This window comes from Plecotus auritus, assembly GCF_963455305.1.
Source record: "Plecotus auritus genome assembly, chromosome: 9".
NCBI lineage: Eukaryota > Metazoa > Chordata > Mammalia > Chiroptera > Vespertilionidae > Plecotus > Plecotus auritus.
The window spans coordinates 41397464-41424216 of NC_137783.1; the positions used below are offsets into that span (position 1 = coordinate 41397464).

Consider the following 26753-nt stretch of genomic DNA (forward strand, 5'->3'; position numbering starts at 1 on the left):
TAACATCCAGAACGTAAGACATTTAGAAATTATGGTACATAGTCTATAAAATGGCCCAATGAATTTATCTCCTGATACTCATACCCTATTTTTAAGTAACTTAGTGACCTATAGAAATTAGCAACTCCCTTATAACAAACTGAATATAGCAAAAAATAATGGCATACCCCTTCAGAAGTTATGTTATACAAAAATATCGTCTTCCATCCTAGGCTCTCTCTCTCTCTCTCTCTCTCACCCTCTCCTTTGCTGGGATTGCTCACTCTGAGGAAAGCAGGTGCCTTATTGTGAGAAAACTCAGGCAGCATATGGAGAGGCCCATGTGGCAAGAAACTGGAGCCTCCTGCCAATAATCATATGAATGAGCTTGGAAGCAGATCCTGGTTGGGATTTGGCTGAGCACATCCCTGGCCACAGCTTGATTACACCCTCGTGCGAGACCCTGAGCCGGAGCCACCCAGCTAAACTGCTCCCAGATTTCTCACTCTCAGAAACCATGAGACAATCAATGTGTGTTGTCTTAATTTGCCAAATTTCAGAGTAATTTGTTATATAGCAGTAGATAACTAATATAGAGAGGATAAGCTTTGTTATAGTTCTGGGTTTGTAAGAAGGCTGGGTAATGAAATGATAATTTAGTGAACAGATTACACTATGGGAGGAAACAGGCCATAAAAGGCTGAGTCAGTACTGATAAGAAAGGTTTGCCCACTCATTACTGAAATGTATTGTGTAAGTTATTGCAAATAGAATGAAAGTTTAGCCACTAAGGTTACAGAGCTTGGAAAGATCTCTGAGGAAAAACAAACAAACAAACAAACAAACAAACAAACAAACCTGAACCAGCAATTCTGGGGGCACAATGTCCATTTATGAAAGCTTACTGAGGACCTTCAAGAAAAAAAAGGGGGGGGCACTTAAAAACAAAATATATGTAACCACTTGCCTTATTCTATATGGTTAAGGTAGACGTGCCAGTGGGTGTGCGGGAGTGTGTGCATGTGTGATTGTCTTGGTATCCACAATAATTACACAAGGTTGGATAATTAAAAAGGTTAGCAAAATTCTATAGAATGTACTCACATAAAACTTATTGAAGATAACAAATGAAGCAAAGCAGGACAAAGAATGAGCAAGACAACAGGAGGGCCTGGGAGATGTGCTGGGTCACCCACAGTCTTCCCTTACTCACACAGTCTGCACTTGATCTCTGGGTTATGAGCCATTAAGATATACACAAGAAACTAGGAGAGTTCAGGCCAGACATTCCAGGGGGCTTTTATGCCCCACTGGTCATATAGCCAAAGTCAAGGTATGGTAACTAGTTAAACAGGTATAAGCCATCAGTCTATATACCCTTAAACAATGTAGACAAGCTGGCCCTAGGGGTATTTCAAACTAGACAATATATTATAAATTACTAGCCTTCATACACCTATGGAAATAAGCATAGATGTGCCCCAGTCATGCTGTAAGATAATTCTATTTTATCCAATAACAACTAAACACACAAAAAATTAAATTGATGATTTTACATATAATATAGCATGTGTTATTATACATATATAACTATTCTAATGGTATGATAAAAATATATAATTATTATTTTTGGATATAAACATGTATCTGTGTGTACATGTAATTTATACATATATAAACTATACAGCTATGTATTCATAATAGGCATAATAAATAATGTTTACCCTATGACATGAAGTCTGGTTTCTTTTTTTAAATATATTTTTATTTATTTCAGAGAGGAAGGGAGAGATAGAAACATCAATGATGAGAGAGAATCATTGATTGGCTGCCTCCTGCATGCCCCCTACTGGGGATCGAGCAGGCAGCCCCGGCATGTGGCCTTGACCAGAATTGAACCCAGCACCCTCGCGTCCACAGGCTAGCACTCTATCCACTGAGCCAAACCAGCTAGGGCGAAATCTGGTTTCTTAATAATGACAGAAGACATGACAAACAGATAATAAACAAATATAAATAGTTAAGCATAAGGTGATAAGAATACGATCAGACTTCTTTAAAGATTTAAGATTACATAGTTACATTCATGATATTCTAAGCCTGCTGGATGGGACATGTATACTAGTACCTTTAGAGAGGACAGGGAATCACTCTCTTTATTATGTGACTAATTGAATGATTCTCTTTGTCTGAACATATACAGGCTCCTTTTAGAAATTACTTTTTCTTGATCCAAATTAGACTTTTGGCTCTAATTTGGATCAATCATTTTCTCCACCCATTATGATCTGTCATCTTGTCATTTAATTCATTACATTCTTGAGTTAGATTTACAATTTCAGTTTTCCATGCCTTATTATTTCTGTTGTTTTCCTTTCTTGCTTTGAGTATATTGTCAAGTCATTTCTCTAAAAGAGCTTGTGCAGCTATAATGTTCTGAGTTATTATGCACACACAAAGGTTTTCATTTTGCCACACATTTTAGATGACTAAGGTATTCCACAGTCACTGAATGTGAAGCTATTGCTTCATAGATTTCTAGAATCCAGTGTTGCCTGCTGATAAGTTAACATCAGGCAGGGTGGAACCCTCACTTCCTCAATGGCCTCTGCTTGTGCCTATTCTAGGTTGAGGCACTGGCTGCTCTCTTTCATCTGTATTTTCAGTGGCCATTTTTGGATTATCTTTTATTATTTTTTGATGAACCCAAACCTATACATTTGCTATTATGGGTTTATTATTCCCCTTTGTGTCCTTTTATTATTATTTTAAAGGGATGTTAAACTACAATGGGGTAGACATATCTCCATCTGCCTTCTTACTAATTTTTTAAATAAATAAGAAAGGGGGAAAATCATGTTAGTCCCTGGACTCAAAGTTATTTTATTGTAATTGTGAACATAGAATGATTACATTAATGGACACTAATAATGAAGAAACAACAACTATTCGAATACAGTAGTTGGTAGAAGGCAGAATAAGTAGAAGAGATGGTAAGTGGAGTACAGCATTTTAACTTACTGCTTCTTCCCTCAAAAATAATTTTGTTTTTTACCAGTCAATGTCCTAATTCCTTTTTTAGTCACAGTAGGATTTTGAGACAAGTGGTAAAGAAATGTGCATAACCTTTCTTAAATAACTATCCCCTACAATTAACATACACTTTAGAATATCTGGAATCTTAAAGAAATACTGCCAACAGTGTTTATAATAAATGACACCTTTTAAAAAATCCCTATATCAGCAGAGAAATTTTATAATATAAATTGTTCACTTAACTTTAACTGCTACAGATTTTGGCAGACAGTAAAATTAAATGGTGGATGATCACCAGAAAATATGACATTTTCTAAGATATTACTGGGTTACTAATACATTTCAGAAGAAAATTATTCCCAGGTTCTTAGCCTGATGTGCAGTATTGTTAAACAGTAATACTTTCTTTTGTTATTGATGAAAGAATAAATTGTAAATTACCATGAGCTAGAAAATGTAATATGTGAAATGAAAATATATGTCAACAGAAATAAGTATGGGCACATGGTGGGAAAGACTTTCCAATTGCTTAAAATGTCAGTTTTTTCTTTTTTTTTTTTAATCCTCACCCAAGGCTATGTTTTTTAGAGAGAGGAAGAGAGACAGAGAGAGAGAGAAACACCTATGTGAGAGATAGATGTTGCTTGCCATATGTGCCCTAACTGGGGATCGAACTTACAACCCAAGATGCCCTGACTGGCAATGGAACCTGCAGCCTTTTGGTGTACAGAATAATGCTGTAACCAGCAAGCCACCTGGCCAGGGCTCTCTGGCTTTTCTTGAATTAGCTTTACTCTCACTGAACTGGTTAAACTGGACACCAGATCACTGTTTATAACTATTCCTTTATTCCACTTACTCTGTCCACAGCATTGTTCTCTCAAGTATGGCCATCATCCTGTCTAATAAAAGAGTAATATGCAAATTGACCATCACTCCAAGACACAAGATGGCCGTCTCCATGTGATCAAAGATAGCTGCCCCCATGTGGACACAAGATGGCCGCCATAAGATGGCCAGAGGGGAGGGCAGTTGTGGGCAGTTGGGGGAGACCAGGCCAGTAAGGGAGGGCAATTGGGGGGGACCCAGGCCTGCAGGGGAGGGCAGTTGAGGGAGGCCAGGCCTGCAGGGGAGGGCAATTGGGGGGGGTCAGGCCTGCAGAGGAGGAGAGTTGGGGGGGCCAGGCCTGCAGGGGAGGACATTTGGGGGGGACCCAGGCCTGCAGGGGAGGGCAGTTGGGGGCAACCAGGCCTGCAGGGGAGGACAGTTAGGGGCAACCAGACTGGCAGGGGAGGGCAGTTAGGGGCAATTGGACTGGCCAGGGAGCAGGCTGGGCTGAGGGACACCCCCCCCCACGCACGAATTTTGTGCACCGGGCCTCTAGTTTAAAATATTCTTTACTCCTTCCATTAAACAATCTTCCTTTATTTAATATCTTGTGATATCTACATTTATAAATTTTCCAAGTTTATAGTTTTCTCCAAGAGGTTAAATAATCTTTAATGCATCCAATTGTGATAAAGAACTTATTGACTTGATTCAAGAAAATTTTTGCATGTATTCATAAAGCTTGTAGATAATACCTTCATTTGAAAATGTTGGCCTATTGCCTGGCTGGCAGAGCTCAGTGGTTGAACGTCGATCTATGAGCCAGGAGGTCATGGTTTGATTCCTGGTTGGGGCACATGCCTGGGTTGTGGGCTTGATCCCCAGTGTAGGGTGTGTAGGAGGTGGCCGATCAATGATTCTCTCTCATCATTGATGTTTCTATCTCTCTCTCCCTCTCCCTTTCTTTCTGAAATCAATAAAAATAAATAAATAAATAAATAAATAAATAAATAAATAAATAAAATGTTGGCCTACTAATTTGTTGTTCTCTTTATGATGATATATGTACTTTCAGCATTTACTTTCATATCCACAAAGTCTGATAGTATAATTCAACATTGCTTTATTGGGGCAACAGCTATAGGTACTATTCACCTGAGAAATGCTTATTTCTTCACTTATTACACCTATTCTTATCTTAGAAACTTGACATGGTCATCATATCCATTGGATCCCCTTCCACCCCACCAGGACTGCATTTGAGAAATCCCATCAAAATTGACAGAGAAGAGAGATAGGAAGGAGAGTCTGGAGATGAAATGTCTAAAACGGTTGTCAATTAGTCTCTGCTGTCTTTACCAGTTAACACCAGAGGAAATGAAATCTGATACACTCAACCTCACATGCTTTATGCTCTCTCCAAAGGCAGAAGAGAGAAAAATCTGAGAGAGGCACCACCCCAGTTTATTTTCTAGACTCAGGGACCTGAACTTCAAATTTAGTTTTACAGATGAGTACTAGTATATAAAAGTTTTACCAGCTCACATCAATAAATATACAAGCAGACTTTCTAGGCCAGTGGTCGGCAAACTGTGGCTCGCTAGCCACATGCGGCTCTTTGGCTTCTTGAGTGTGGCTCTTCCACAAAATACCATGGCCTGGGCGAGTCTATTTTTTTTTTTTAATAAATCTTTATTCAGATTATTACAATTGTTTCTCCTTTTTCCCCCCATAGCTCCCCTCCACCCGGTTCCCACCCCACCTTCTGCGCTTACCTCCCCCCCACTGTCCTCATCCATAGGTGTATGATTTTTGTCCAGTCTCTTCCTGAACCCCCCCATACCCCTTTCCCCCTGAGAATTATCAGTCCACTCCCTTTCTATGCCCCTGATTCTATTATATTCACCAGATTATTCTGTTCCTCAGGTTTTTAGTTCACTTGATTTTTAGGTTCACTTGTTGATAGATATGTATTTGTTGTTCATAATTTTTATCTTTACTTTTTTCTTCTTCCTCTTCTTTAAGAATACCTTCCAGCATTTCATATAATACTGGTTTGGTGGTGATGAACTCCTTTAGCTTTTTCTTATCTGTGAAGCTCTTTATCTGCCCTTCAATTCTGAATGATAGCTTTGCTAGGCAGAGTAATCTTGGTTGTAGGTTCTTGCTATTCATCACTTTGAAAATTTCTTGCCACTCCCTTCTGGCCTGCATAGTTTCTGTTGAGAAATCAGCTGACAATCGTATGGGTGCTCCCTTGTAGGTAATTAACTGTTTTTCTCTTGCTGCTTTTAAGATTCTCTCTTTGTCTTTTGCCCTTGGCATTTTAATTATGATGTGTCTTGGTGTGGTCCTCTTTGGATTCCTTTTGTTTGGGGTTCTGTGCGCTTCCTGGACTTGTAAGTCTATTTCTTTCACCAGGCGGGGGAAGTTTTCAGTCATTATTTCTTCAAATAGGTTTCCAGTATCTTGCTCTCTCTCTTCTTCTGGCACCCCCATAATTCTGATGTTGGTACGCTTGAAGTTGTCCCAAAGGCTTCTTACACTATCTTCAACTTTTTGGATTTTTTTTTGCTTTTTGCTTTTTCGGTTGAGTGTTTTTTGCTTCTTTTTATTTCAATTCTTTGACTTGATTTTTGTGTTCCTCTAGTCTGTTGTTGGGTCTCTGTATAATATTTTTTATTTCAGTCAGTGTATGTTTAATTTCTAGTTGGTCCTTTTTCATATCTTCGAGGGTCTCGTTATATTTATCGGCCTTTTCTAGGATATTCTTGAAAAGCCTTATAACCGTGGTTTTGAATTCTATATCCAGTCGTTTGTTTTCCTCCATTTCTTTCGTTTGTGATCTGTTTCTTTGACGCCGCATTTTCACTGCTTCCCTGAGTTGGTAGGGTAGATTTGTGTGCTAGGTTTCCTATATGGCCCAGTGGGTTGGCCTCCCCAGTTAACCTGAGGTGGACACTCTTGGTGCACCCCTTTGTGGACTGTGTGTACAGCCTTGTTGTAGTTAAGTCTTAATTGTTGTTGGTATCACTGGGAGGAATTGACCTCCAGGCCAGTTGGCTGTAAGGATCAGCTGTGTCTACGCTGGGAGAAGTTCAGTGCTGAAGACAGGATTATAGGATTAGACTTGCCAAATTGCAATAGCCTCTGTGCTCAGCTTGGATGGGGTGGGGTCTGAGGGAGGAGCAGACAGTCTTGGCTTCCAGTCAGCCTTGCCCTTGCACGCGCGCGCCTTCAGACCTCTGCCTTCCCCAGCTCCCGAGTCTCCACCCGAGAGTCCAGCTTCCCCCCACAAGAGCGTGGGTCCCCAGGGGCTCGCCTGGAACTGGGGTTCAGTGCAGTCAGAACTGGAGCTCAGTGCAGTCAGGAGCTTCTGACTCCCTTCCACTAGGGAAAGCCTGTGGCAACCTCTACAGCCTTTGTGCACACTGGCACGCACCACCGGGGCTCCCCCGGGTCTCCCCTGGGTCTCCGAGTCTCCGCGTGCCTTTCTCTTGACCTGACAGTCCAGACTCCCTCTGTATGAGCCTGGGTCCACGGGGTTTCGCCCGGGACTGGGGTTCAGTGCAGTCAGAACTGGGGTTCAGTGCTGTCGGGGGCTTCCTTTCCCCTTCCGCCAGAGAAAGTCAGCCAGGCTCTCAGCCGCCCTTCCCTCTGTGCGCACAAAGACCCTTTGCCATATCTCCAATTCTCTGTGAGCTTTTCTCTTTCCTTCTAGTTGTAGAATTTTCACTCAGCCAGCTTTCCTGTGGTTCTGGATGGTGTCTGTTCTGTCTTTTAGTTGTAGTTTTGAAATTGTTGTGCGAGGCAGCAGTTTAGGTGCTTACCTATGCCGCCATCTTGGTTTCTCTGGGCGAGTCTATTTTGAAGAAGTGGCATTAGAAGAAGTTTAAGTTTAAAAAATTTCACTCTCAAAAGAAATTTCAATTGTTGTACTGTTGATATTTGGCTCTGTTGACTAATGAGTTTACCAACCACTGTTCTAGGCCATCTACAAAGATCTCTAAAAAAGTAAAATTAATGGTCTTTACAACTAAGGGCTATTAATACATGAAATAGATACTTGTAACAACTGAAGGGGGTTATTTCATTAGTTTAATAAATTTGATTTTCAAGATAGAATAGCAGCACAATTTACAAGAGCTAAGATTTGGAAACAGCCTAAGTGCCTATTAGCAGATGAGTGGATTAAAAAGCTGTGGTACATCTACACAATGGAATACTACACTGCTGTAAAAAAAAAGAATGAACTCTTACCATTCACGACAGCATGGAGGGACCTAGAGAACATTATGCTAAGCGAAATATGCCAGTCAGAGAAAGATAAGTATTACATGATCTCACTTATTTGTGGAATATAATGAACAACATAAACTGATGAACAAAAATAGAGCCAGAGATACAGAAGCATCAAACAGACTGTCAGACCTCAGAGGGAAGGCAGGGGAGGGTGAGAAGGGGGAGGATAAGAGATCAACCAAAGGACTTGTATGCATGCATATAAACATAACCAATGGACACAGACAGTAGGGGGTTGAGGGCATGTGCTGGGGGGTGAGAGCAGCTGGGGTGAGATCAATGGGGGGAAAAGGAGACATACATAGTACTTTAAACAATAAAGAACTTAAATTAAAAAATATTTTACAGTAATGCTATTATTAAAAGGCTTACTTGTTGGATTACTCAGTTGATAACAGCATAGCTCAGAGGTTCCGAATAACTGTGCTATGGAATACGGATGTGTTTTAGAGGGTTATTGAGGCTGTTGAAACATTGATACCAGCCATAGCATTCAGGATGGCTGAGAAGGATGTAAAACTGCTTAAGACCTCAGAACCTCTGACCCCTCTATCCTTGAATAGCCACTTATGTTTTCCGATGGCAATGCAAACACTATGATTTTTAAAAGGTAGTAGTCTGTGGTATTACAAAGAGAAATTGGGTTTTCCACTCACAAGTTCTAACAGCTGCTTTCTTCAGCTCACAATGTTAGTTCAAGGTCCCAAATTGCGGTGGCAACAGAAGCACTTCTGAGGCCAAGGGATCATATTCTTTTTTCAAGAGGCTGAGTTGTCATTTAACTTTTGTTTGCCACATCACCAACATGAAGTCACTTGGCTAACCAGGTTAGCCTAGTAATCTGTAGACAAAAGTATCTTGATAACACTTTCTGACTGTGTTAAAGGGTGTCAGATAGACATGACTCCAAAAGTAAGAATGCACATAATTCAGAGGCCTGTCTCAGCCTACTACCAGGTCAGGGAAGTCTGCCAACGAAGGTCCATATTAGAAGGCATGGTTGCTGTCCTGGCAGGGATTTGCTGGAAGCATTAGTGATATTAGGTTCAGTGGGATCTGTCACCAGCTGAAGTTCAAGGATGGTTCTTGTAAGTAACTAAATACACAGAAGTCATGATCTCTTGTTCAAAAGCTTGCGAAAGAACGTTTTAAGAATCTGACCCCAAGTTTTCTGAAGTGGCTACTATCAAACTCTGGACAGTAATGAATGACTCCCCCAATCTTCTCTCTGCCCCAGGCTTTGACGAAGAGAGCTGTTTTGTGTTTTGCTTTTTGTGTTTTTTTCCTGAACTGGGATGATAACTTGTTTTCTTGCTTTAACTGTATTAGAATGTGTCACAGTATAACCTTGTAGTAAATTTTAACTTGGTAGAAGGACTTGGACACCTCTACCATGTATAAAATGCTACTGATAAATGTAAAAATAAATAACATGTGCTGTGTGCCTCTAAGGACACTATAGTCTAATGGAGGAAACTTGTATGTAAATGGATGATTATGATAAAAGGCAAAGTGAATGAGGCATTAACTACGGGACAAGCTCATCTATGGTAACACAGGTAAAGGAGCAATTAATTCTAACTGAAAGGGAATCAGAAGCTCCTTTACAAAGGTGGTGGCATTTGAGAGAGTACTGGAGAATAATTATAATCTTAGTGGGGCAGTGGAGAAGAAAAGTCATTACACTACTGGAATAGAATGAGGCTAGACACATGGGCTTAATTCAAGAGCTGTTTTGTTTTGTTTTAATCTAGCACGTGCAAGACACTGTGGTAGGCTCTGGGAGATATGGGAAGAGAAATAATACATTTTCTTTTCTCCTATAGGTTATATTATAGTTTGAAAGAAAAGACTTTTCCATATAAATATATCTAAAGAGTTCAACTGCCATTGCCTGGAATGATGTAACTCACTGGCAAGTCCTTTAAAAATCTATATGGTGCATGAGACTGGAAAGAATCCACTACTGCCAGCGGAGGTGAAGAAGGGGTTCTAGAGGACATGGAATACAGTTTGTTTCCGAAAAGATGGTTAAAATTTGATGTGAGAAATAAGGGGTAAGGATATTCAAAATGATAGGTAAAGCACGAACAATTCAGAAATTATCTTGGCATGTCCATGAGACTGTGAAAGCATCAATTTGGATGGAGTAGAAGGTGCCTTTGGCTCATTCTAGGGAAAAAGTTAGAAATGCATGTCTAGGTGAATTGAAATGCCTTCCAAGTTCAGGCAGGTAAGTTAAATGAGCGAAGCGGACTGGGCATTTACTGAGAGGGAGTGGAAGAAAGCTATGGCGCAGGCTCAACAAAAAGGAAGACATCACTAAGCTCCAGCCAGTTCCACAGTGAACTCTGCCCTAGTGTTGCCAGACCTTCCCATTGGTTAGAATACGCCACTGCTCTCGATTTTTATGTGTGTGTGTGTGTAAATTTAATTCTTATGACAAAACATGGAATTATGCTGGACAAAACTGGATAAATAAACATTATTTGAGTCATGCTGACTAATATCTAGTATGTGAACCACTCATTTGCAACCTCTGCTGGACTGTAGAGAGCAAAGACTGCTAGAATTACCGTAAAGCCTGTGTGGCTTATCCTATAGCCATTTAAGATTACAGAATAGAGATGCAACATAAAGAAAGTAGTATGCTTTCCCCAGGCTATAAAATTCAGAATATTTGTATGACAAAAATAATAAGTGAAAGAGAATTGATTGGAATTATTGACTATTACAGTTTTAAAAATGATTTTTAAATGAAATTCATCTTAAATTTCTATTATCTGTTGTTTAAACTGGTTGCAGAAAAATTTTACAACAAATTTTAAAATATATGTATTGGCTCTAAATTTTTTTCAACAGTCTCATTTGCCTTTAAAAAAAAATACAACTATATGACTCTTCTCTACCTGATAGGAAGAGGATTCTGGGTATATACTTTCCAGATGGGCCTAAATGAGCACTTGATGAATGACCTTTTATTTGCCACTACTACCAGCTGCCAATGGTGGATGCAACCAGGAAGTCTTGGTCAGGTTTCTTTATGTGTGTGTTCTGTTTTGGTCCACAAGCCTGGCTGACATTGAAACCAGGTGGGGTTTGGAGGTTTGCAACAGATGCTTTTATGCCTGCTAATTTCTGAATTTGATAGTCTATAAATCACTCACAAGAAAATATTATGTGAGTCCACTATTGGTTTAGGTCAGTGGTTGGCAAACTCATTAGTCAACAGAGCCAAATATCAACAGTACAACGATTGAAATTTCTTTTGAGAGCCAAATTTTTTTAAACTTAAACTTCTTCTATCGCCACTTCTTCAAAATAGACTCGCCCAGGCCATGGTATGTTGTGGAAGAGCCACACTCAAGGGGCCAAAGGGCCGCATGTGGCTCGCGAGCTGCGGTTTGCCAACCACTGGTTTAGGTTTTTCCCCAACCTAATGAGACAAAACCTGAAATTGATGTTAAGAATATAGCTTCTAGTCCTACTTGGTTTGGCTCAGTGGATAGAGCATTGACCTGTAGACTGAAGGGTCCCGGGCTCGATTCCAGTCAAGGGCACATGCCTGCGTTGCGGGCTTGATCCCCAGTAGGGGATGTGCAGGAGGCAGCCAATCAATGATCCTCTCATCATTGATGTTTCTATCTCTCTGTCCCTCTCCCTTCCTCTCTGAAATCAATAAAGATATATTAAAAAAAAAAAAAAGAATACAGCTTCTGGGGTAGGGGAAAAATGCAGCATCTAAGCCTTCATGCTGCAATCAAGGTTTGTTATTTAACAAAAAAGCCAATATATTCTCTCTCTCCTATCAGGAGTTCCTAACAGGTGGAAGAGCTTAGTATCAGAAAAGAATTAGGCGGAATAGAGAATTTCACGTGGAGGTTACAATATTATGCTTCTGTCTGAATGAAATGCAGCATTCCAGATGTTGCCTACATTTCACTTAAAACCAACTGTAATGATTTATGAACAATAAAAATTCCTGAAATGTAACAGGGCAACTCTGCTTCCTAATGCTGAGAAAACTCTTAGAAGATTATCATTTTGAAAATGTGCTAATGAGCCACAAAATCTGATTAAAATCTAAGGTGCAATATTCCAAAAATATTCCTGGTGGTTTAGATAAGTAAGGCTCCGTTTTCACCATTGATGGCAGTACTTTCTGACAAATTTTGCAAAGATAAGGAGGTCTCAGTAGTAAAACAAGTTCACAACAGCTCCTTATTAAGTTATTTTCAGGAAGCAGGGGTAAGACAAAACGTTAAGACCTGAAAATTGGATAAGAGAAAAAGAAAAATAGTCTACACATATAGACCATTCAGTTGCTAAAATGTGAACTGTTAAGGCTTCAAAACACAGCATTTTAATTACTTAATTTAAGCCTATTTATAAATAATAAGTCCAAGTGTTAAGCAGATGTGAACAAAGATGAACATCTTCTGTTACTTAATTGTGGAGAATAGAATAGGATAGTTGGAAGCATGTTTCCTAGACATTATCTCTCTGGGAGAGAAAAACACTGAGGCTTTGTTTAAGATCAAACTGATCTAATTAGCATTTTCATCTACTTTATTGCTCAGAATTCCCTTTAGTGAGGTGTGCTTTTGATAAATTTCAAGGAAAGGTGTTTGGAGAAAGACATATAAAACAAAAAAGAGAAGTTTTCTTCAAATATAAGCCAAAAATTATCTGAAAATTAAAATGACAAAAATTGGAAAGTCATAAAACTATATTTCTATATTAATAATAAGGTGTGACTTATACAGAATACCCTTACTCCTTACCTCAGGATTATTCTATATTTATGATATTTCTGGAACAGGACACAATTTACCAGGGGAATTTTAATTGAAGTTACATGCAAGTAATCAGAGGGAATAATACTTCTCTTTCTTCTGATTGAGTGATAATGTGGCCATATTGGTTAGTTATTTTGTAAGGTCATTATAAATCATAGTGATATCGACAAGCTTGTAATGAAATGTATAAATAATTTTCTGATTTCAGATCATAAGAATTGACTTTGAAGAGAGTGTTCTCACAGCACACTTCACATTCTGGACACTTTAGGATTTTGTTTCCACTTCTTTGCATGTAGCAGATACAGACTCAATCCTATGGAGAATACAACTATACACTTGGTACCTCCTACAGACATTGTGACTACAGGAGTGTGTTCACAAAATGTTACTAATAAGATTACAAACTGAGACAGAGAAAGATATAGGTAAAATCCTGGTAGACCTTACTGACTCAACTCCCTGCAAGAAACTTTCACTTGGCTGAAAAAAGAACCCCTGATACAACCATACTTTTTTTTTTCTTTTAATTATAATTTCATTCTCAGAAGGGGCAAAAATCAGGTAATTCTATACTTGATTTTGACCAACAAGAAAGAATTAGTTAAATTTAGTTTATAGAAGTGATGCTGAACTCCCATTACACAATCATCTCATTGCTAAAGCAATTACCATGTGCTGTATTTGCAACACCAGTGCCTTGTATGGCATTGATATAGATATATAACATGAAGTGTTTCAAATGCACATCCTTCATCTTTCCTTAGCATATCTTCAGTGTTTTATTATTTTATAATATTTTTAAAAGATAACCAGAAAATTATGTGCCAAGAGTCATGAATAATTTTCTGCATCAACATGCAAAGAAAAGACTAACACTAATCAGTTCTCTACAAATGTTGCAAAGCTTACCTTGTGGTATACCTCTTAAGAAGTAGTCCCAAAGAAGGTTATTCAACTCTTGATATGTTTCTCCTAGTTCATTCATTTCAAGGTGCATCTTCCTCCCAGCCCCCACCCCCTCCAAAATTACCCATTCTCATCCCTCCCATCCCTTTTACTACACAATGTACATAGTTTTCAAATGTAATATACCCTTTGCATGTCTTAAAGAACAATTCTCTAAGTAGGACCAACGATCTACATATATAAAAGCCTAAGCGACCGAACAACCGAATGACCAGCCAACCGGTCACTATGACGTGCACTGACCACCATGGGCAGATGCTCAATGCAGGAGCCACCTCCTGGTGGTCAGTGCATTCCCACAGCCAACCTACCATGGATGGCCAAGCTCCTGTGCTCCCCCCCACCAGCCAGCCAGCCCCCATGGCCCCGATCGGAACCTCCCACAGCCCCTGTCCCCAACCTCCTGTGGCCCCTCCTCCCAGCCAACCTCCCGCGGTCCCAATGGCCCTGATCGCCTGCCAGGGACTCCATCCATGCATGAATTCGTGCACCAGGCCTCTAGTTTAAATATGAAATCTCAAATGTTATAGGAATCATGGGTGCAACATTACCCTAGAGTTAAGAGGTAATTAATAAGAAAAATTCAACATGGGGACTTTACCAATCAGAAGGAGTTTTCACAGGAGAAATTTTTGCCATGATGACTTACAAAAATAGTTAATTGCCTTCATAACAATTATATCCATTGTTTCTAAATCTATATTACTTCAAATGCTTCTGTAAGCTTCTTGGAGAAATGTTAATAGTAGTGCTAATCTAAGAATGCCATTTTGCTGAGTGATTAAAAAAAATGAATGCTACAACCCAAACAAAATCCTGATTCCATTTTTCTTAACCAATCAAAGAAGATTATGTGAAAGAAAAAAGTGAAGATAGAGAGCATTTCTCTGGAAACCTAGGACAAGCTTGCTCTGTTTGAGTAATGTAAACAAAAACCCGGGGGTACCGATGAGGTAGCCAAAAGAGGGTTTGAAAACGATTATAAACGTATCACATCTGGCCTAAATATATCTCCTAACAACTCTGGCATTAATAAACATTCATAAGTGGTTATGGCCTGTTTTTTTCCCCAGTAACCACATTTACTTCTCAGAAATAATTTTCAAACCACAGGATGCAAGCGCCTATGAGACAGTAGAGCAATCTATTTCAAAGCAAACAACACAGGCTGAGGCTTCTATTCATGTGTATGAATAATTGGTAACTGCGTAGATTCAAATATCAGGACCAGTACAGCTAATATTGATGACTGGGACTTACCAGTATTTGTAAGGAAGTTAACATTTCTCATCACACCTTCGGTGTAAGCGCCTGGCTCGTAACTGTCCATCTCGCCTGTGACAATGTGAGCCACTCTTGCTGCCCGTCCTCTGACAGCACCGGCAGCTCGGTCTAAATTGTCAGCATCCTGGTCTCTCAGGGCTATGATACATTTGTTGACATCTTCTAAGATGTGGCTCTCTGTAAGTAAACAGATCAAAATAATTTTGTCAGTATTTTTTAATCACACAAATCTAGCATATTATAATTTAACTTCTGACTTCAGATGTGATGCATGTTGGAGGACAGGGACAATCAGGAAGGAAAAATACAGACATAATTTTGCTCCTATCTCTTTAACAGCAAAATTTGTAAAATACAGAATTTTACATTCTTATCAGCAATTTTTATAGATTATATATTATTTTAGGTTCTAGTTCCAGTAGATTAGATTTTAGACTTGAGTGCTTTGTAGGTGGAAATTAAGGAGTTTCTAGATTAAAAAAAAATAAAATGTATAATAATAGAATACTTAATTCTGATTAAAGCAACACTATAGAGTTTATAAAACTCTTTAAAATTTTCAGTTGTCCTAAATATATAAAAAAAATAAAACTATGGAGTTCTATTCAACTTATCTTCATTGATGTACAATGAAATTTAACACAATTACAGAAATCTTAAAATTAATAAATAACAAACATATGAAATATATAATTTTTAAATTGTAAAGCAGCAACCTCACTAAGTCTGTGAAAACACTTAGGTAAAAAGGGGGCTTTGAAAAGATTGACTTGAAGCAAGAGAATCTCTGAGAAAGTTGCCCACTCTGAAGAGTGTCTCCTGACCTCCACTGCTCCTTCCCTCTTTGCATGATTAGGGCATGAAGACAGCAGACTACTTCTTGGTCTATAAAATGATTAATGCTCCCAATAAAACTAATGAGAGAAACTGAGCAAATATGGGGAATATCATCAAGTCTGGGCAATATTTGTAAGAAATTAAAAGAATATTAAAAAGAATTAGTGTTTGGCTCTTAGCATATTCAAATGAATCCCCACTCAAAATCCTCAAGGACTCTATTACTTAAAAACATACTAGAAAACAACTACAACAAACAGGCCTTTCTAATTTCAGACCATATTGTTAACTTCCACCCTTCCCCCAGAGGACAGGCATTCACAAAGCTATTTCTTTGCGGCATCATACTATTCTTGTAATGGGTAGAGCATAAAATCCAAAAGACCAAATAATATGGTCCCTGGTGACTTTCTGAGCCCTGATGACTATCATTCCTCTCTAGGCCTCTTATGCGTCAGTCATATTTATTTTACGATTTCCCAAGTCCACCATGTTCTTAAATGCCTCTGTTCCTGTGGGCATATTAGAGTCTTGACCTAGAAAGACTATTCTTTTTCTTTCTTGGACCCAGTTTCTGTGTGTGTGTGTGTGTGTGTGTGTGTGTGTGTGTGTGTGTGTGGTGGCGGGGGCGGGGTGGGGGGGTTCCAAACTCCAACAAGCAATTTTCTGGACTTCACCTGGGTGTCCTACAATTCAACTCAGTCCTGACACTCTCTACCAGAGACAGCATCAGCTTCCACAAGATTTCTCCTCCACCCTTTCCTTCAGACCCCAGTCCCAAGCCCAGTTTGTTTACCTATACTTCTGACGGTCTAGCGATAAATCAGAGATTCCCATCACTCCCTCCTTGGGTTTTACTAACTTGTTAAAGCATCTCACAGAGAAACATTTTACTCATTAGATTTAACTTTTATAACTCAGGAACAGTCAGATGGAAGATGCATAGGCCAAAGTATAAGGAGAGAATATGGAGTTTCCACGCCCTCTCTAGGCACACCACTCTCCCCACATCTCCATGTGTTCCCCAACACAGAAGCTCTCTGAATACAGTCTTTTTTCCCCTGTGGAGGCTTCACTACATAGATAGGATTAATTCAACCTCCAGCTCCCTCCTCTCCACCTCTCCATGGTTGGTTCTTCAGGCAACAGGCCCCCATCCTCAGTCCACTGTCATCTAATTAACATAAGAAAAGAAACCTCAAGGCTCTCAGCACTTAGCAAAGTCCAAGGATTTTACAAGCTCTGTATCCAAAATGGGATGAATACCAAATATATATTTTCTATTATAAATCATAATATCACAACTGTCAATCCCTTTTGATCTGGTCTGATTCTTCAACTTTTACTATTCTTTCAAAATACTAGTAAAATGTTCCTTCCTCAGAAAATTCATGCTGACTTACAAGACAAATTTTGTTCCAAGTTGTTTGGGATTCCCATGACACAGTCTATATGTTTCCATTAGATTTTTTTTTCATGTTTTAATGATATACTCGTGAAAATATCTCTCTAGTATACTATGGAATATATAGGAGTACAGTAACTTTATCTTGTTACTTGGAGTAGCCTATCTAGTCTCTAATTATTAGACCCACAGGTTGAGAACCGCGAGCAGGGCCGCCGAAGACCATCAGAAAACACAGACATTTACATTACGATTCATAACAGTACAAAATTATAGTTATGAAGTAGCAACGAAAATAATTTTATGGTTGGGGGTCACCACAACATGAGGAACTGTATTAAAGGGTCACAGCATTAGAAAGGTTGAGAACCACTGCTCCAATACAATACATGGTATCTGTTAAATTAACAAGAATGTTGAATGAATGAATTCCTCTAATAAGACACATCTGAGAACAATAAATTATTTTGTCTACATCCTAAATCATGGGTTATGTACATAAGTAGACACATTTCTGTGACCTTAGATAGTCAACTTGACCCATAGCAAGGACAGCCAGGTCATTTGCTTGAAAAAGATTAAACACTGAAAACCATTGTTATAAATTCACTCTAATTTAACCTAATCAGCAGCATTCAGTTATGAATGTGTCATTAAAGCATATAATAAATCCAGGCAGGATCCCTTCTCAACAGAAAGTGCCTGGGTATCATTACCATCATATTTCCCCTGGAACTGAAGTACAAGTTTAAATGTGGGAAGCATAACAATCACGAGTTTTTTAAAAGTCCACAGATGTGCATTTTAATGACACATTAAGAAGCTGTTATTTCCCAAGTATGTTGGTAAGTTGTTGTTTTTTTTAAAAATAAGTACAACATTGGTTAACCATAAATTAAGGTGCTTAATTTTAGGTTGCAGAGTTATTTTTGCTCAGTCCTATAAAAGTGAAAAGATACTGGGGGGGGGGAGGGGGACACCACAATGCTCATTCTTTGAAGATTAATTGTCTTATAAACTATGTAATTTCTGTTTAATTAAAGGTGAAATCATATCTGTCACAAACTATTCTTTTTTCTGGTGAATTTTACACAGGAAAATGGATACAAAGAATATTCAATAACCATAGATTGATTATTTACCTCTTCTATAGAAAAAATTACATACATGCTCAGCAATTTATTTTGTTATTTGAACAAGAGAATAAAAACATAGCAAGGGTTTTTGTTCTTTTTATATTGGTCTTACAGAAGTGTGTGTAGTTATTGCTTCAGACTGAGCAACACAACCAGCAGCCAGAGTGTTAATTAATCATGTGGAAGCATTCTGTAGGCAAGGTGAGCTACAGAAATAAAAGTCCTACAGGAACATACACAGTATGAAAAAATAGTAGATGAAATGTGTGGCAAGAAGCATATAACCAGACTTTGTCATAAGCAGATATATTGAGAATGTTGGAGATGATGACTAAATGATCTTTGGAATTACTAAGATTAAATATAGCACAAAAGTATTAGGAAAGTTTGCAAAGTTTCCATGATTGTGACACTTTCCTATTATCCTGAATGTTTAAAAAAAATGCCAGCAACAATTATTTGCACAAAATTCTAAACATAGAGTGCCAGAAAAAGAAAATAAAAATGTTGGGCATCTCCCACATATGCACAATAATTAAACATTAAACGAATTTCCTAAAAACAAGTATTTCTTTGCTACTCATATTTCTAGTGAATTTAGGTAGTAAAAAGTCCTTCATGATAGCTTGAGTTTTTATGCCTCCTTGTATAACCTTACACCTCTAAGGGGAAAAAATAAATAAAACACCAAATACCTTGTATAAAACTCCTTACTGGTGTATCTCTTAAGACTTTGCTGATGGACTAGGACAGTGGTCGGCAAACTCATTAGTCAACAAAGCCAAATATCAACAGTACAACGATTGAAATTTCTTTTGAGAGCCAAATTTTTTAAACTTAAACTTCTTCTAGCGCCACTTCTTCAAAATAGACTCGCCCAGGCCATGGTATTTTGTGGAAGAGCCGCACTCAAGGGGCCAAAGAGCCACATGTGGCTCGCGAGCCACAGTTTGCCGACCACTGGACTAGGATAACTTATTAGACAGATGTAGCAAAAATTATTAGAAGCTCTACCTCCAAATTATTTTTTTCTCAACTGTAGATGCATTTGGATTCAACAATAACATCATTTTTAAAATGAGAGAAAATGTTATTATAGAATAAGCACATTTAGAATATTACATGCTTTGAAGAACTGATTGAAGACTTGTCTCTATTAATAGGTTTAGAGTGTGAGTTAATATTTGATTTGGGGTGTGTGGTGGGGTGTCCCGGTGTTACTGAAAATCCTAAAGTGCATTATTTTAAGAGCAAAGAATTGCTAACTACTAGCAATCTCTATCAATCACTTTATAGCTATTCTGAAATGCAAAGGGTGATTTTTTTATGTTGAAAATAATAATAAACAGGGAGACATATTGATCTTGAGTGAAAGATATTTCATTTGTTGCAAACTTCTCTGAGTAACTCCAACTTTGGTCACTGTAGCAAGTACTAACACAATGAGATTTGAAATACCTTAAGTTTTATTTTCTGTGATCCTTTTCTTAATTTTTTAGTTTTCCACAATTAGAGCTAGACTTAGTCTCAGGAAAAGTAGAAAAGAAATAAAATCCAGCCAAAGCTATTTTTTCTAAAGGTACTGAGTTATAAGCCAAAAGAGGCTGAGTTTCTTAAATTGGCAAGATTAAAGGTTAGCTATCGATTATATATGAGCTCAGAGAGTTAAGATAATTGATTAAATTTTTTCAGTTGAAATTGACATATGTTAATTTCAGGTATACTAGTACAACATAGTGATTAGATATTTATATACCTTACAAAGTGATCACACTGATAAGTCTAATACTCATCTGATACCATACATAGTTATAATATTACTAGAGGCCCAATGCACAAAATTCATGCATGGTGGGGGATCCCCTCAGCCCAGCCTGCACCCTCTCCAATCCGGGACCCCTCGGGGGATGTCCTAAACTGGCAGTCAGACATCCCTCTCACAATCCGGGACCACTGGCTCCTAACTGCTCACCTGCCTGCCTGCCTGATTGCCCCTAACTGTCCCCCACTGGCCTGGTCACCCCCAACTGCAGCCCCTGCCGGCCTAGTCACCCCAAACTCTCTACCCACTGGCCTGGTCACCCCCAACTGCCCCTCTATGGGCCTGGTTGCCCCATGCAGCCTGCTGTTCAGTCGTTTGGCCGCCCCTCACTAACACCCCTGCCAGCCTGGTCACCCCATGCAGCCTGCTGTTCAGTCGTTTGGTCGCCCTTCACTAATGCCCCTTCCGGCCTGGTCGCCCCACGCAGCCTGTTCGGTCATTTGTTTGGTAGCAATGGTCACTTAGGCTTTTATATATATAGATTGACTATATTCCCTATGCTGTACTTTACATCCCCCTTACAGTTTTTTTATGACTGGGAACTAATATATCTTAGTCATTTGCTCTTTTTCATTTATTGCCTGGTCCCCTTCATCTGGCAAACATGCAATTAAGCTAATTTAATTCTAAGAAAATAAATTTCTATTTTTGCACACCTGGATCTATAAGTGTAAATTTAATTATTTAAAAAAATTATTGATTGTTAGAGACAGAGAGACATTGATTTGTTGTTCTACATATTTGTACATTCATTGGTTGATTCTTGTATGTACCCTGACCAGGGATCAAAACGCAACTTTGGTGTATCAGGTCAACTGAACTACTCAACCAGGGCTATGGCTATAAATTTAAAACACATTACATAAGCAACTACACCCATGTTCAGTAAATAAAAACAAACATATACTAATTTTTCTTTCTCTTTTACCAAAAAACAAACAAACATTAAACAGAACAGCAAATGCAATACACCACTATGTAAGTTAATTTTGTGTATCTACTTAGGTGGTCAAAATTTATTTGCCAATAATTGATCATGATGATTGGTCTCCAAACTAACTGATAGCCTACTACATAAAAATCTCAGCAAGTGCTATTTTGAGAATAAGCGCATTCATGTAGATAATGTAAAACTTTGCTAATATTCATCACCCCTTTTTGACATCATTAAAATTTTTCCTGTTTCCTCTTCTGAACCTAAGTAATACTACGTGTTAGAAAATGTAAATGATATCAAAGATAAAGAAAAATATCTGTCTGCAAAGGGTTTACAAGCTAATAAACAGAAATAATTATTTCTTTCATTGTCTTTTAGTCTTCCCAAAATATAATAGCCAAAATTATCATTATTTGGTCATTTTAATGAAGTTTTATTAACCTTTATCCCAAAAGTTTGCCCAGTTTCCCTGCACCATAAGCTTTTTATTCTTCATTGGACTTTAATCAGCTCAAACTCTCCTGACCTATTTATGACAATGATCCAAAGAAAAATAAAGTTCAAGATTTCTATTACCACACTAGTTCTTTTCCAACCCATACGTATAGGAACTCTATAGTACTTATGCAGACACAAATCTATAGAAATAAAAACCACAAAAAGACAATAACTGAAGCCTTCATATTTCTTTCAGCATGTCTTACATAAGCTCTAATAACAGTTTCTGCTGTGAAGTATTTAAGAAATTTTATCAAAAGCTCAGAAATAGACCAAAGGTATGATTGCTTATCTTTTGCACATGCTGCTGGGAAGACATTGTGAATCAGCCCTACCTGGCACATATCTAATTCTCCAGGAGTATGAACCTTTGTCCCACTTGCTATTTACTGCTGGTTAGAATATTTTACAATTCTGTAGGAGTAGATGCTCATTTGTTCTTAAAACTGATAGCCTGTAAATGAGTCTTGTCACATAGAAATGCAAATGAATTTTTATATGGTAGAGATGGAATGATTTTTATAGAAAAGATCATTCCAAAGGTTACATTTTTATTCTTCTGTAGGGCATCTATCAGTTTTGTTTCTAAATTAGAAATTTTACTTAACCATTCTTTCTTTATCCAGTTCTTCTTAACAAGCATTAATAATCTTGGTGGCTATTAACAATGAATTCTGACACATGCTCACCTTAAATTTCCAAAAGTCTTGCTTTCACCTTGGAAAATTATTCTTTGTGTGCTTTGACTTAGAAGCTACTAATATTCTAAGTATTTTATTTCTACCCATGTGAAAAAGTGTAAAGCAAAAATTGCACGTGGAATCATAGACCTACATGTAAAAGGCAAAACTATAAAGCTCTTTGGAAAATATTTTAGGTAACCTTGAATTTGAAAGTGATTTTCTAAATACAACTCTGAAAGCATAAGTGATGAAAGAAAAAAATGAAAACTAGGGACTTCATAAAAAACAAAGACCTAACAAATAAATAAATACAAAAACAAACAAAAAAGACTTTTGCTCAAGAGAATGAAAAGACAAGCAACAGACCTGGAAAAAAATATTTCTGAAACACACCTAATAAAGGGCTGGTATCCAAAATACACACAAAAAAAATCTTAAAACTCAATAGTAAGAAAACAATAAACTCAGTTAATATAAGCAAAAGATCTGAGCAGAAACATCAACAAAGAAGATATACAGATGATATGTGATGTTTAAGTTTAAAAAGATACCTTGTAGGCTTAAACATTTTCTAAAGTTTATAAAATTGTGCAAAAGATGTATATAATTATACTAGTGGCCTGGTGCACGAATTTGTGCACATTGAAAGGAAATTAATTAGAAGAAATATTTTAATATTGCTATTTGCCCTTTCTCTATAGAGTGTCAACCAAATTTACTATCGACAATGACAGATCTAAACACACGTGTGTAATTGACGCCAGCGAGAGTTTTACATGTATCGCGCATGTGTGAGTCAACTTAGTCTTATATATATATAAGGCAAATTATATATATAAGGCTAATTTGTAGGCAAATTAGCCATACACTGCATCGTATGGGATATGGAAGCTGTACACTGCATTGTATGGGATATGGAAGCCGAAGGCCTGTTTGAACACCTTTGCTGTCTGCAGTTACTGAGATAAAACATTTCCAATTTGCACAGGAACACAAGGATTGGACAGTCAAGCATTGGAAAAAAGTCATGTGGTCCGATGAATCACATTTCCAGTTGCATCATGCAGATGGCAGAGTGAGAATTTCACAGAAACAGCATGAAAGCATGCACCCCACATGCATGAGTACAACCCTTCAAGCTGGTGGGGGCAGTATTATGGTTTGGGGCATGTTTTCCTGGCATGATTTGGGCCCTTTAATTCATGTGGAACAACATCTGAATAGCACAACATACTTAAGTATTGTTGCTGATCAAGTTCATCCTATCATGTTGATGGCGTATCCCAATGGAGATGGCTTCTTCCAACAAGACCATGCACCATACCACAGTGCTCGTATTGTTCAGGAGTGGTTTCAAGAACATGAGGGAGACTTTACCTTGCTTATGTGGCCCCCACAATCACCAGATCTCAATCCAATTGAGCATTTGTGGGACGAAGTTAAAAGAGCCATCAGGCAGCTGGTTCCACAACCATCAAATCTCACAGAACTGGACAGTGCTATTCATCAGGCATGATGTCAGATTCCTCCCATCACCTTTCAACATCTCATGGAGTCAATGCCAAGAAGAATCGCTGCAGTATTGAAGGTAAAAGGTGGCCCAACGAAGTACTGATGGGGTGGTCATAATAATCTGGCCACTCAGTGTGTGTGTGTGTGTATATATATATATATATATATATATATATATATATATATCTTCCTTAGTTAGACCTGCTTTCTGATTTAGCTAAACTTTTTCCAGCCCAGTGAAGCACCCCAACTTCTCTTTCAGGTAATTGTCAGCAACACAGCAATAAATATCAACATAAAGCAGATTATTATTGTAGATCACGCAGGGAGAACAAAGGGTAAAATATTTAACTGCAACAGTGTTTAATTATATTCTGCGCAGTGAAAAAAACTGAAGTCATTTTCAAGGTCCACCATTTCTTAGTTCTTTTCAGTCGGGTCAAGTTTCTAAGCTTTCTAAATCTCCAATTTCCAGCTAATAAAAAGAAAATAGAATTCCACTGAGTCTCCTATCTACCTACTCCAGGACTTCTGTGAGGATCAAATGAGATGAGGCACAGAAAAATGCTTCACAGACATTTGGTTAAAGTGTAAAATGTTTCCACCTTGCTATAAAGCAAGTCGTATTCCTAGGCTGAAGAGACTGCAAGGAGACTAGTCGCTAGGGAGAGGAAGCCAGGCGTTTCTATGTGACGTCATTACCCAGTGTCCACAGTGACCATTTCTAGGCTGTGCTGTGAGCCACATTTTGCGCCATGGGGTCTCAGCAGTGTTGGCTGCGATTTGGTGGGCTGTCGCTCCAGGGTGGTGGTGGGGCCTGTGTCCCACTTGTTTTGTGGGCACCAGGTCCATGGTGCCGTTTCTCTGTAAATGGACAGTGTGCATCACGGCAGCTCCTGCATTGGGCATCTGCCCCCTGGTGGTCAGTGCATGTCATAGCAACTGGTCAGACAGACACTTATCAATTAGCCATAGATAGATAGATAGATAGATAGATAGATAGATAGATAACTATATGTATTAAAAGTTTCCACAGTAATTTTAATTGGGCATGAGTTATCATCTATGCGGGATTAGAAAGTCAGTTTTAATTATACGAAGCTCTCAAAAACAGTGCTCTAGTAAATTCTGGATCTGAATGGAGCCAACATAGCCAAAGGAAACCTACAGCATTCTAGAGATGACACTGGAGAGATGGTCATAGAAGAAAAAATTAACGAAGTTTTATGCCTCATTGTTTACTATTAGGTGTAGAAGCAAGTCTAGAGCAACAGAACATTTTATGCTGTCCTTATCTTGACAAATAAACAGAAAAAATAAACCAATCCTTAGTCATTCTCATGCAGCCTTTGACTTTTCTTTGACTGAGCTTTTCCATGTTAATTGTCTCATTGCTTCCTCTCCCATAGACCAAGAACCTATTAACATCTAATATCAAAGCCCTGAGTTTTAAAAAAATAGCTTTGAGGATATTACCAGAGTGAACATCAGGACTGTCAGCGGGAACAGACAGTAGTGAGCAATTCTCCCATATTAAGCAATAAAACCATTCAATTTCGCACACTGGATGCTAATGTTGAATGCCTCTGTTGCTGAAAACTCTTGCAAACAATAGTCGATATTTGCTTGGGTGCTATTCCTTGTTTAGGATTGAAAATACAGAATAACTTGGGTGTTGAATTACAAAAATTTGTATTTTGGGGCACAGGAATAAAAAAAAAAATTCTGGTGTGGCTCAGTGGTTGAGCATCAATCCAGGAATCAAGAAGTCACAGTTAGATTCCCACTCAGGGCACATGCCCGGGTTGCAGGCTCGATCCACAGTAGAGTGTGCAGGAGGCAGCAGATCAATGTTGCTCTTGCATTGATGTTTCTGTTTCTCCTTCTCTCTCTCTCTCTCAAAAAAAAAAAAAAAATCATTAAAAACATTTTTTTTTTTTAAAAAAAGAAAGAAAATCATGGCACTATTTTAAGTGACATCTTGTGGTATATGATACATATAGTTGAACAGAAACCCCAAAGAATAAAATACATAAAATTTTAAATGAATGGATAAAATTAGGAATAAACGAGTTGTTATAACCTGGAAATTTTTATTTATTTTTTGTTTCCCCACAACATTAAGTATGCTGTTCAATTATTTCAATTTCCTTCTAAAATACAATATCTCTATACATGAAAAGAAAAGGCTAACAATTAAAAAGGGCAAGACTGTAATTAGATAGATGCCTTAGGGAAGTTAATTTCCTCAGTCAATGAATTTATTTTAAACTCAGTGATATTGTCCTTTCATTGAAATTTATTTTTCCCTTAATTTTGTTCTCAGATGTAAAAAATTTCAGAGTAGTCCCTCTCCAGTAGATGAATTTTCTTTCTTGGTCTCATTAGTGATACTTTCAAGGAACATATCAAAATCTGGAATTTGCCACACAAATGACAAAGAGGTTCATGAGGTTAAAAGCAATTTCAAGGTATGATTTCTTAGTCTCAAATCAGTGTCATTCAAAAAATATTATGGATCAACATGATTGTTTCTAAAAACATGGAAGTCCCTACAAAACTATATGTAATTATAGAGCAAAATCGAAGGACAATTAAAAAGTGAATGGTAAAAGACACTGCTTAAAATATATAGGAACAATCCTTCCAGGAAACTCAATATACTTCATCCCAACTCAAATTTCTATAACCTGTGCTTATCTTTTACCTTCCCATGGAGTTTCTCC

General features: G+C 38.0%; 1 protein-coding gene across 3 annotated transcripts in view; it reads right to left on the bottom strand.

Annotated features, from left to right (window-relative positions):
* Positions 1-26753, bottom strand: part of CTNNA3 (catenin alpha 3) — a 1399627-nt gene that overhangs the window by 357755 nt on the left and 1015119 nt on the right. For all 3 annotated transcript variants that reach the window (XM_080687956.1, XM_080687955.1, XM_080687954.1), the window contains exon 12: positions 15174-15374. In XM_080687956.1, coding sequence (XP_080544082.1) covers positions 15174-15374 — 201 coding nt within the window. The remainder of the gene's footprint in view (positions 1-15173; positions 15375-26753) is intronic.